The 13,163-nt window shown below is 40.8% G+C and overlaps 1 protein-coding gene across 1 annotated transcript; it reads right to left on the reverse strand.

The window, feature by feature from the left end:
• Positions 1-693: 693 nt before the first annotated feature.
• OR1J2 (olfactory receptor family 1 subfamily J member 2) lies at positions 694-1,641 on the reverse strand. The gene is given in 1 exon segment (XM_077966155.1): positions 694-1,641. A coding segment is annotated over 1 exon segment (948 nt).
• Between the last annotated feature and the right edge of the window lie 11,522 nt (positions 1,642-13,163).

The raw sequence follows: 13,163 nt of genomic DNA on the forward strand, positions 1-13,163 counted from the left end.
AAATCATAATTTGCAGTAGTAGATCCAAGGAATTTGAGTTTTGACAATCTTTCCAGGAATTCTCATGTACCCTAACATTTGGGAAGCGTTGCTTTTCATTCTTCATTTGGAAGACAGGGCTCTTCATTCTTCATTTGGAAGACAGGGCTCTCTTTCTCTTCATGAAAGAGAGTCAGTGCTGAATCTGGAGTGGCATTTTTAGGAAAATGATGCTTTCCAAGAATTAGCACTCGAATTTGGTTATATTTCCAAGGAGACTGGTATGAAGCACTACTTCACTAATGATCGCACTCAGTCTACATTATAGAGAATAGTAAAATAATACAGCTAATTCTTTCAATTCTATGTTGTGTTAAAGCCTGGGGTTATGGGCCAAAAGTATATATGTCTCCAAACATCTTCTCAAATAAGGGATAAGAAAACTGTATATTATTGTATTATGTCCCTTCTCCAAGTTGCAGAAATAAATAATACAATTAATTTGTCATTCACTGCTCAAAAATTATTTGTAAAGAATAACATTGTTAATAAGAGAATGGAATTCTGGTCAACAAATATTTACCAATTACATTCAACATGTTAACATTTGTCTTAGGGCTTCAGGACATAAAAGGTTTTGAGACATATTCAAATGGAAAATCAAATATATGAAGTAAACCAAAATGAGATTCTAATTTTTAAAAAAGTCAGATATCACCAAGAGAAAAATGTTGCTCTACTGAAGAGTTTTCCAAGGGCCTCTTTCACGTCCCTGTTCCTAAGGCTGTAGATAAAGGGGTTCAACATGGGTGTGACCACGATGTACATGAGAGCCACAGTAACATCCTTGTCAATAGAACTGCTTACAGTTGGGAAATGTTACTGGCCAAATATTGACCCATAATAGAGAGAAACCACAGAGAGATGGGAGGCACGTGTGGACAATGCTTTGTGGATCCCTTTGGTTGAAGGGACCCTCAGGATGGTGGCCCCAGTGTAGCCATATGATACCAGAATACACATGAATGGCAGGGTAATGACCACCACCCCTACTGTGAACATGACCAGCTCATTGAGGAAGATATCTGACCAGGACAGCTTGAGCAGGGCAGCAAGGTCACAGAAGATGTGGGGGATGGTGTTCGCAGCACAGAAAGACAGCTGGGTCAGGAGAAGGGTGTGAGAGAGGGAGCTGGCACAAGACAGAATCCAAGATACAGCCACTAAGAAGACACAGAGCTCTTCCCTCATGATGGCAGTGTAATGGAGAGGGTGACATATGGCAGCATATTGGTCATACGCCATTGATGTAATAAGGAAGCTGTCCAGGTCAGTAAAAAATATTTAAAAATACATCTGAGAAATGCATTCCTCATAAAGGATCGATTTGTACTTAGTCCACATGTCCATCAGCATCTTAGGGACAGTGACAGATGAAAAGGAGACGTCAGTGAGGGCCAAGTGGCTGAGGAAGAAATACATGGGAGTGTGAAAGTTAGAGTCCAGCCAGATGAGCAGAATGATGAGCAGGTTCCCCAGCACCTTGTTCAGGTACAGCACCATGGTCAGGAACAGGGCGAAGAACATGGCCTCCTGCTCTGGCTGGATGGGGAGGCCCAGGAGGAGGAACTCAGACACACTGCTCTGGTTCTCAGAGCTCATACTCCTTCACCCTCTGATGGAGATGAAGGATGCTTGAGAATATTAGAGACTTTGAAATTATCATTTTTAGCAGTCAAATTAAAAGATGTACATTTTAACATAGACACAGGGAGAGGAACAACACACACTGGGGCCTATTGGGGGTCTGGGGGGAGGAAGAGCATCAGAAAAAATATATAATGCATTCTGGACTTAATGCCTAGGCGATGGGATGATAGGTGCAGCAAACCACTATGGCACAGGTTTACCTATTTAAGAAATCTGCACATCCTGCACATGTACCCCAGAACTTAAAGAATACATATATATTATACAAACATATATATACACATATATATATGTTTTATTTCAGAAAGTGCAAAATTTAACCTGCTTCTCGTATGTTTCCTTCTATGTTATGTAAGAAAACCAAAAAAAAGTATTGAAGCAAATGTTACTGAGAGTCAGTATTTCTTGGTTCAGTAACAAAACAGAAATCTTGCCCCTGTGGGACTGAGGACTAGGCTGTGGAGAAAGGTGTTTCAGTCAAGTTACTACCCCTAAAAGTTAACGTGGCAAGTATTCTAAGCCATCAATCATGGCACAGCAACCATTAGAAGACTTGACTTCACCAGCCATTGTTAAATTTCAGATGAGAGGTGGCGTTTTCAAACAAAAGCATATAAAGAATAGTATTCCTCAAATGACTGTTCTTCAAACAACAGTTGTTATTTTTTTTAATTTAAGTTCTGGGGTACATGTGCAGGATGTGCAGGTTTGTTACATAGGTAAATGTGTGCCATGGTGGTTTGCTGCACCTATCAACCCATCACCTAGGTATTAAGCCCCACATGCATTAGCTATTTATCCTGATGCTCTCCCTCCCGCACCCCTCGACAGGCCCCACTGTGTGTTGTTCCCCTCCCTGTGTCCCTGTGTTCTCATTAGAACAGTTATCATTATGCATACATTTTTATTTGTTTCAATTATGTGGAGGGTTTCTAAGAAATTCTGGATTGTATCAATTCATTTTCCCTACTGCAGTCTTGGAGATCTTTTTTAAAACTATCTTTCAACATGACTTCCATGTCTAAAAATTCTCAAAGGATTCCCATTGACCTTTAAGATTAGAGTGTAACAACCTTAATATGGCTTAAAGGCCCTGCAAAACCTGCATCTCTCCTACATTTCCCATTTCTTTCTTGCCCTCCCTTTCCCCCACACCCTTGCCAACCTCTCTGTTTCAACCTTGCGGGAAGGCACATTTCCATTTAATGTCATTTAGACTTCTTCCCTTTGGTGGTTGTGGATTTCTTGTGATTCCCCGGCATGTTGAGAAAGTAAAGACCAGACTGGCTATAAGAAAATATTTTAGGCAAATTTATTTAGGCTTTATTGTCTACTGTCAACACAAAGCAGTTTAAGTGACATCATCTTAAATTATATTGAAAGTATACATTCTCCAGTTCTTTTCCAATCCAGTCTCCCTTTACTCCCTAGGCAATAACACTCATCCCATAACAAACTGTGAAGCCGATTATCAAAAGATGGCAAGAGAAGTGAGATTTTAGGTGTACCCCAAGTTTACAGCTCCCTCTTGGATACTCCTGTCATCTTTAAACACAATACCTGCTAGTCAGCTGTGGTAAGCATAATAAGAACCTCCAAAGTTGTCCACATCCTAATCTCCAGAACCTGTAAATCTGTTATGATGCATTCCAAGGGGCGATAAAGGTTGTAGATGGAATTAAGGTTGCTAATCAGCTGACTTTAAGATGGGGAGCTTATCCTGGATTATCTGGGTTGGCCCAATGTGATAATGAGTCCTTAAATGTGGAAGAAGACATAGAAGAGTCAGAATCAGAGAGGTATTTGAAGATGTTATATTGTTGGCTCAGAGAGTGAAGGAAGGGGCCATGAGCTAAGGAATGCAAATGGCCTCTACAAATTAGAAAAAGCAAGAAAACAAGATGATGCTCTAGAACCTCTCAAAGAAATGCCAACCTCTTCAGTTTTAACCCAGTGAGACCCATTTTAGACTTCTGACCTCCAGAACTGTGATATAATAATATTTGTGAGGTTTTTCTAAATCACCAAGCTTGTGGTAATTTGTTAGAGCAGTAATAGAAAACTGATACATTAGCACTGGAAAGACTTCAGGTATATCCAAATATTCTGGTTACCTAGGGACCAGAATGCAACAAAATCCATGTGTCCTTCCCCAACTTCCATCTTGCATTCAACAAAACAAAGCAATCACTCAGCAGAGCTAATCCTTACCTAACCAGTAGGGAAATGAGGCTGCTGTATCATTGGAAGCATTTGTCACTAATCATAAATGAGACTCTACACCATCCCTCTCCTACAAAATTTCAGTATCATCCTTTCATTTAATAAGAAAAGGCCGAGTTAGCGAGAGTTCTTACCCATCCAATGGGCTTCTGACCTAGAGCAAAAATTCAGCAGAAGACAAGTCAGTGGCAGGTTTCAAATCTTTCAGTTTTTCAATCTAACTATATAGACTTCATCCTAATTCCTTAAAGACATGCCCCACCCTGACATACATATTGAGGTCAGTAAACACAGTGTTCAAAGTGTGTTGAGCTCAAACATCCTCCTTTTTTCTTTTTCTTTCTTCTTCTTCTTCTTCCTCCTCTTCTTCTTCTTGTTCTTCTTCTTCTTCCTCTTCTTCTTGTTCTTCTTCTTCTTCTTCTTCCCTTTCCCCTTCTCCTTCTCCTTCTCCTTCTTCTCCTTTCTCTCTCTCTCTCTCTCTCCCTCCCCCTCTCTTTCTTTCTCTCTCTCTCTTTCTCTCTCCCTCACTCTTCCTCTCTCACTCCCTCCCTCTCTGCCATCTACCCCTACTTTGAAGGCAACGTGAGACTAGAGAAAAAGCCACAGATTTTTGAATAAGATAGGCTTGGTCATCATAAAACTTTGATTGTGGCATTTTTGTCCATAGCAGGTCTCTTAACTCTTGCAAATCTCAGAAAGATGAAGATCTTTTAAACAGGATGTAATTATACCCTATAAGGTTATTGTACGATGAAATGAGATGACATATTTGAAACCCCTAGTACCTTTGCTTGCACAGTGCCCAATAAATGTTGGTTTCCCTCCTGCCACAATTAAAGACAAAATGCAAATCTACCCAGAGAGGGGTCAGAGGAATTTACATCCTTTTACACGCAGGATAAAATTGTTCATATCAATTCCTTTGCTGGACTCTGGGTGTGGATTCCTAGGACAAAGATGTGGAATTGAGTATAGAAACTGCTGGCAAACCAAGAGCACCAATATAGAACACATATGAGCATAGAGGGAAAATGATTATTCTACTGCTGGAGTTCTCATTCAGATAGGTGAAAAACAGGCACTACTTACCAGGGAGGGAAAACAAAAGGGAAATTCAGAGGAGAGGCTTGTTTTCACATAAGTAGCTTATATTCTGATGCCCAACAGTTGAATGCAATGCCTTGGTGCAGACTGTATGGGGGATAAGCTATATAATGTACAAGGCAGCCAAGTGCCAGTCCGTCAGCAGCCTACCAAAACTCAAAGCCAATGGCAAGAGGATAACTGAGTGTTCAGCAAGATATAAAGAGATGACTTTGTTTACCCTAATCCCAGCCTCCTAAGTATTTTCCCCTTTAATGACCTTTTTTTTAAAAATTTATTTATTATTATTATACTTTAAGTTGTAGGGTACATGTGCATAACGTGCAGGTTTGTTACATATGTATACTTGTGCCATGTTGGTGTGCTGCACCCATCAACTCGTCATTTACATCAGGTATAACTCCCAATGCAATCCCTCCCCCTTCCCCCCTCCCCATTATAGGCCCCGGTGTGTGATGTTCCCCTTCCTGAGTCCAAGTGATCTCATTGTTCAGTTCCCACCTATGAGTGAGAACATGCGGTGTTTGGTTTTCTGTTCTTGTGATAGTTTGCTAAGAATGATGGTTTCCAGCTGCATCCATATCCCTACAAAGGACACAAACTCATCCTTTTTTATGGCTGCATAGTATTCCATGGTGTATATGTGCCACATTTTCTTAATCCAATCTGTCACTGATGGACATTTGGGTTGATTCCAAGTCTTTGCTATTGTGAATAGTGCTGCAATAAACATACGTGTACATGTGTCTTTAGAGCAGCATAATTTATAATCCTTTGGGTATATACCCAGTAATGGGATGGCTGGGTCATATGGTACATCTAGTTCTAGATCCTTGAGGAATCGCCATACTGTTTTCCATAATGGTTGGACTAGTTTACAATCCTACCAACAGTGTAAAAGTGTTCCTATTTCTCCACATCCTCTCCAGCACCTGTTGTTTCCTGACTTTTTAATGATCGCCATTCTAACTGGTGTGAGATGGTATCTCATCGTGGTTTTGATTTGCGTTTCTCTGATGATGAGCATTTTTTCATGTGTCTGTTGGCTGTATGAATGTCTTCTTTTGAGAAATGTCGGTTCATATCCTTTGCCCACTTTTTGATGGGGTTGTTTGTTTTTTTCTTGTAAATTTGTTTGAGTTCTTTCTAGGTTCTGGATATTAGCCCTTTGTCAGATGAGTAGATTGCAAAAATTTTCTCCCATTCTGTAGGTTGCCTGTTCACTCTGATGGTAGTTTCTTTTGCTGTGCAGAAGCTCTTTCGTTTAATTAGATCCCATTTGTCAATTTTTGCTTTTGCTGCTGTTGCTTTTGGTGTTTTAGACATGAAGTTTTTGCCCATGCCTATGTCCTGAATGGTATTACCTAGGTTTTCCTCTAGGATTTTTATGGTATTAGGTCTAACATTTAAGTCTCTAATCCATCTTGAATTAATTTTCATATAAGGAGTAAGGAAAGGATCCAGTTTCAGCTTTCTACTTATGGCTAGCCAATTTTCCCAGCACCATTTATTAAATAGGGAATCTTTTCCCCATTTCTTGTTTCTCTCAGGTTTGTCAAAGATCAGATGGCTGTAGATGTGTGGTATTATTTCTGAGGACTCTGTTCTGTTCCATTGGTCTATATCTCTGTTTTGGTAACAGTAGCATGCTGTTTTGGTTACTGTAGCCTTGTAGTATAGTTTGAAGTCAGGTAGCATGATGCCTCCAGCTTTGTTCTTTTGACTTAGGATTGTCTTGGAGATGCGGGCTCTTTTTTGGTTCCATATGAACTTTAAAGCAGTTTTTCCAATTCTGTGAAGAAACTCATTGGTAGCTTGATGGGGATGGCATTGTATCTATAAATTACCTTGGGCAGTATGGCCATTTTCACGACATTGATTCTTCCTATCCATGAGCATGGTATGTTCTTCCATTTGTTTGTGTCCTCTTTTATTTCACTGAGCAGTGGTTTGTAGTTCTCCTTGAAGAGGTCCTTTACATCCCTTGTAAGTTGGATTCCTAGGTATTTTATTCTCTTTGAAGCAATTGTGAATGGAAGTTCATTCCTGATTTGGCTCTCTGTTTGTCTGTTACTGGTGTATAAGAATGCTTGTGATTTTTGCACATTAATTTTGTATCCTGAGACTTTGCTGAAGTTGCTTATCAGCTTAAGGAGATTTTGGGCTGAGACAATGGGGTTTTCTAAATATACAATCATGTCATCTGCAAACAGGGACAGTTTGACTTCTTCTTTTCCTAACTGAATACCCTTGATTTCTTTCTCTTGCCTAATTGCCCTAGCCAGAACTTCCAACACTATGTTGAATAGGAGTGGTGAGAGAGGGCATCCCTGTCTTGTGCCAGTTTTCAAAGGGAATTTTTCCAGTTTTTGCCCATTCAGTATGATATTGGCTGTGGGTTTGTCACAAATAGCTCTTATTATTTTGAGGTACGTTCCATCAATACCGAATTTATTGAGCGTTTTTAGCATGAAGGGCTCTTGAATTTTGTCAAAAGCCTTTTCTGCATCTATTGAGATAATCATGTGGTTCTTGTCTTTGGTTCTGTTTATATGCTGGATTATGTTTATTGATTTGCGAATGTTGAACCAGCCTTGCATCCGAGGGATGAAGCCCACTTGATCATGGTGGATAAGCTTTTTGATGTGTTGCTGAATCCGGTTTGCCAATATTTTATTGAGGATTTTTGCATTGATGTTGATCAGGGATATTGGTCTAAAATTCTCTTCTTTTGTTGTGTCTCTGCCAGGCTTTGGTATCAGGATGATGTTGGCCTCATAAAATGAGTTAGGGAGGATTCCCTCTTTTTCTATTGATTGGAATAGTTTCAGAAGGAATGGTACCAACTCCTCCTTGTACCTCTGGTAGAATTCAGCTGTGAATCCATCTGGTCCTGGACTTTTTTTGGTTAGTAGGCTATTAATTATTGCCTCAATTTCAGAGCCTGCTATTGGTCTATTCAGGGATTCAACTTCTTCCTGGTTTAGTCTTGGAAGAGTGTAAGTGTCCAGGAAATTATCCATTTCTTCTAGATTTTCCAGTTTATTTGCATAGAGGTTTTTATAGTATTCTCTGATGGTAGTTTGTATTTCTGTGGGGTCGGTGGTGATATCCCCTTGATCATTTTTAATTGCGTCGATTTGATTCTTCTCTCTTTTCTTCTTTATTAGTCTTGCTAGTGGTCTGTCAATTTTGTTGATCTTTTCAAAAAACCAACTCCTGGATTCATTGATTTTTTGGAGGGTTTTTTGTGTCTCTATCTCCTTCAGTTCTGCTCTGATCTTAGTTATTTCTTGCCTTCTGCTAGCTTTCGAATGTGTTTGCTCTTGCTTCTCTAGTTCTTTTAATTGTGATGTTAGAGTGTCAATTTTAGATCTTTCCTGCTTTCTCTTGTGGGCATTTAGTGCTATAAATTTCCCTCTACACACTGCTTTAAATGTGTCCCAGAGATTCTGGTATGTTGTATTTTGTTCTCATTGGTTTCAAAGAACATCTTTATTTCTGCCTTCATTTCGTTATGTACCCAGTAGTCATTCAGGAGCAGGTTGTTCAGTTTCCATGTAGTTGAGCGGTTTTGATTGAGTTACTTAGTCCTGAGTTCTAGTTTGATTGCACTGTGGTCTGAGAGACAGTTTGTTATAATTTCTGTTCTTGTACATTTGCTGAGGAGTGCTTTACTTCCAATTACGTGGTCAATTTTGGAGTAAGTACCATGTGGTGCTGAGAAGAATGTATATTCTGTTGATTTGGGGTGGAGAGTTCTATAGATGTCTATTAGGTCTACTTGCTGCAGAGATGAGTTCAATTCCTGGATATCCTTGTTAACTCTCTGTCTCGTTGATCTGTCTAATGTTGACAGTGGAGTGTTGAAGTCTCCCATTATTATTGTATGGGAGTCTAAGTCTCTTTGTAAGTCTCTAAGGACTTGCTTTATGAATCTGGGTGCTCCTGTATTGGGTGCATATATACTTAGGATAGTTAGCTCTTCCTGTTGAATTGATCCCTTTACCATTATGTAATGGCCTTCTTTGTCTCTTTTGATCTTTGATGGTTTAAAGTCTGTTTTATCAGAGACTAGTATTGCAACCCCCGCTTTTTTTTGTTCTCCATTTGCTTGGTAAATCTTCCTCCATCCCTTTATTTTGAGCCTATGTATGTCTCTGCGTGTGAGATGGGTCTCCTGAATACAGCAGACTGATGGGTCTTGACTCTTTATCCAGTTTGCCAGTCTGTGTCTTTTAATTGGAGCATTTAGTCCATTTACATTTAAGGTTACGATTGTTATGTGTGAACTTGATCCTGCCATTATGATATTAACTGGTTATTTTGCTCGTTAGTTGATGCAGTTTCTTCCTAGCCTCAATGGTCTTTACATTTTGGCATGTTTTTGCAATGGCTGGTACCGGTTGTTCCTTTCCATGTTTAGTGCTTCCTTCAGGGTCTCTTGTAAGGCAGGCCTGGTGGTGACAAAATCTCTAAGCATTTGCTTATCTGTAAAGGATTTTATTTCTCCTTCACTTATGAAACTTAGTTTGGCTGGATATGAAATTCTGGGTTGAAAATTCTTTTCTTTAAGAATGTTGAATATTGGCCCCCACTCTCTTCTGGCTTGTAGAGTTTCTGCCGAGAGATCTGCTGTTAGTCTGATGGGCTTCCCTTTGTGGGTAACCCGACCTTTCTCTCTGGCTGCCCTTAAGATTTTTTCCTTCATTTCAACTTTGGTGAATCTGGCAATTATGTGTCTTGGAGTTGCTCTTCTCGAGGAGTATCTTTGTGGCGTTCTCTGTATTTCCTGGATTTGAATGTTGGCCTGCCCTACTAGGTTGGGGAAGTTCTCCTGGATGATATCCTGAAGAGTGTTTCCAACTTGGTTCCATTTTCCCCCTCACTTTCAGGCACCCCAATCAGACTTAGATTTGGTCTTTTTACATAATCCCATACTTCTTGCAGGCTTTGTTCATTTCTTTTTCTTCTTTGTTCTTTTGGTTTCTCTTCTCGCTTCATTTCATTCATTTGATCCTCAATCGCTGATACTCTTTCTTCCAGTTGATCGAGTTGGTTACTGAAGCTTGTGCATTTGTCACTTATTTCTCGTGTCATGGTTTTCATCTCTTTCATTTCGTTTATGACCTTCTCTGCATTAATTACTCTAGCCATCAATTCTTCCACTTTTTTTTCAAGATTTTTAATTTCTTTGCGCTGGGTACGTAATTCCTCCTTTAGCTCTGAGAAATTTGATGGACTGAAGCCTTCTTCTCTCATCTCGTCAAAGTCATTCTCCGTCCAGCTTTGATCCGTTGCTGGCGATGAGCTGCGCTCCTTTGCCGGGGGAGATGCACTCTTATTTTTTGAATTTCCAGCTCTCCTGCCCTGCTTTTTCCCCATCTTTGTGGTTTTATCTGCCTCTGGTCTTTGATGATGGTGATGTACTGATGGGGTTTTGGTGTAGGTGTCCTTCCTGTTTGTTAGTTTTCCTTCTAACAGTCAGGACCCTCAGCTGTAGGTCTGTTGGAGATTGCTTGAGGTCCACTCCAGACCCTGTTTGCCTGGGTATCAGCAGCAGAGGCTGCAGAAGATAGAATATTGCTGAACAGCGAGTGTACCTGTCTGATTCTTGCTTTGGAAGCTTCCTCTCAGGGTTGTACTCCACCCTGTGAGGTGTGGGGTGTCAGACTGCCCCTAGTGGGGGATGTCTCCCAGTTAGGCTACTCAGGGGTCAGGGACCCACTTGAGCAGGGAGTCTGTCCCTTCCCAGATCTCAACCTCCATGTTGGGAGATCCACTGCTCTCTTCAAAGCTGTCAGACAGAGTCGTTTGTGTCTGCAGAGGTTTCTGCTGCGTTTGTTATTGTTTACTGTGCCCTGTCCCCAGAGGTGGAGTCTACAGAGACAGGCAGGTTTCCTTGAGCTGCTGTGAGCTCCACCCAGTTCGCGCTTCCCAGCAGCTTTGTTTACCTACTTAAGCCTCAGCAATGGCTGGTGCCCCTCCCCCAGCCTCGCTGCTGCCTTGCCGGTAGATCACAGACTGCTGTGCTAGCAATGAGGGAGGCTCCGTGGGTGTGGGACCCTCCCGGCCAGGTGTGGGATATGATCTCCTGGTGTGCCTGTTTGCTTAAAGTGCAGTATTGGGGTGGGAGTTACCCGATTTTCCAGGTGTTGTGTGTCTCAGTTCCCCTGGCTAGGAAAAGGGATTCCCTTCCCCCTTGCGCTTCCCAGGTGAGGCAATGCCTCGCCCTGCTTCAGCTCTCGCTGGTCGGGCTGCAGCAGCTGACCAGCACCGATCGTCCGGCACTCCCCAGTGAGATGAACCCAGTACCTCAGTTGAAAATGCAGAAATCACCGGTCTTCTGTGTCGCTCGCGCTGGGAGTTGGAGACTGGAGCTGTTCCTATTCGGCCATCTTGCTCCGCCCTGCAGAAGCTCTGTAATGACCATTTTTAACTCCATTCTTCTTTTCATCATCAGGTGCCCTCTGATTGCTTCAAAGGTCATGACTTATCTGGCAGTTCTGACACAGGCAAACATCAGGAAATAAACAAGTGACTCTTTTGGAGAGAAGTTTGTCCTTATAAGGCACATGCATTCATTCAACAACCAGACCCTTGAAACCTACCACAGATAAGGCACTATATTAGTGTTGTCCTGACTAAACAGAGAGGAATATGCTTGTCATCAAAGAAAAATTATCCCAAATGTTGGCAGTTGAATAATTTTTATAGCCAGTGAAGAACAAGAACATATTTTGAAAGTGTAGAAGACCTTCTCAAAATTCCATATTTAAACACCAAAACAACTTTGGAATGCTTGGATTCTGTGCTGTTCAGATCTGGTTTTCTATGTCAGGATCCAAGGCAGAAAAAATTCCTCCAGTATGTCGATCTCTCTCTTCATTCATCTTTTTCTCCTTTTGCCCCTTTCTCTCATCCTGTCTTTGTCTGCCACTCAATATCTCTCTGTTCCTTCCTTCTCTCTCTTCCTGTATCTCTCTGTGTGTGCCTTTTTATATTCTATCTCTTCTCCCCATGCCAACTGCTGCCTTCTGTTTCTTCCTCATCTCTATCCACTTATAAACTCATCTATTGCGGAGAGGAAAAAAATATCCATTCCATCCCCAATGCTTACCTTCCCTTCATTTTTGAACCAATGTTTGGTGAATAAGTGTGTCCTAAGGTTATCTTTATGGGACCTAAAAACCAGCTTCCATGATCATAGACATTTCTCAGGCATCAAGAAGAAAAACTACAAGTGCAAACTCATTCCTGTTTACAGCCCCAGAGCTGTGAATCAAAGAGCTTAACTAACTAAGGAGAAAACTCCAGGGAGTAGGAGATTGAACTCGTTGTCTCCAGTTAAAGATATTCATAAAAGATGGCTTAATTGTCCAATTTTCCCCTTGATTCCACCGGGAAAGGTATTCTGTGGGATGATATTTGTCTTGGGAATCTTAGAGGGTGGGTACACAAAGAAAAGATCCAAAGTACCCTCAGTCTCTCTTCTGTTCTACCCTCTATTTTCCCAGCCTTAATCACACTTTGGATACATCCCAGGGAGGTTAAAAAATACTGACTCCAACCACGTTTAAATAGAAATTCATATGACTGCTGGGCTCTGGGAATTTAGGTAGAACCATATCCCATTCAAAGGGATCTTATTGAGTCCCACTCACCAGGTATCCCAAAGGAAGTGACTTGCGTTTCTTTTCTCTGGTGAACAAGAGGAAATGCAGAAGGAGAAGAAGCAGAGATAATCATCTTTTTTGAGGTTTTATTGTTTCGTTGACAAACTTAGGTATGGTTTTACCAAATAAAAATAGTTTTCAAGGAAGAAACGAAACAAGGAGAGAAGGAAGAGAAGGGAAGGAAAACTAAATGAACAAAAACAACAGAACACAAACTTGCAAATAGAAAAAAACCAGTTGACACACAAAATCTAGAAAAAATGACTCAAAATTGAAAAGCTTCAGGTTCTCTCAAATTGATCTTTTGAGGATAATGGTTATTTATCGTGCCAATTGTGATTCTTAGGGGTGAGATATACAGGTATGTAGGACAAATAAAGAAGTATTTATAGCTCGAGATAATAATGTTTGAGGATTTATTTTGGCCTCTTTCATATCTAGGTTTAAGACATACAGCGAAGTTTATGCTAT

The sequence above is a fragment of the Macaca mulatta genome, chromosome 15 (assembly GCF_049350105.2).
Source record: "Macaca mulatta isolate MMU2019108-1 chromosome 15, T2T-MMU8v2.0, whole genome shotgun sequence".
Taxonomy (NCBI): domain Eukaryota; kingdom Metazoa; phylum Chordata; class Mammalia; order Primates; family Cercopithecidae; genus Macaca; species Macaca mulatta.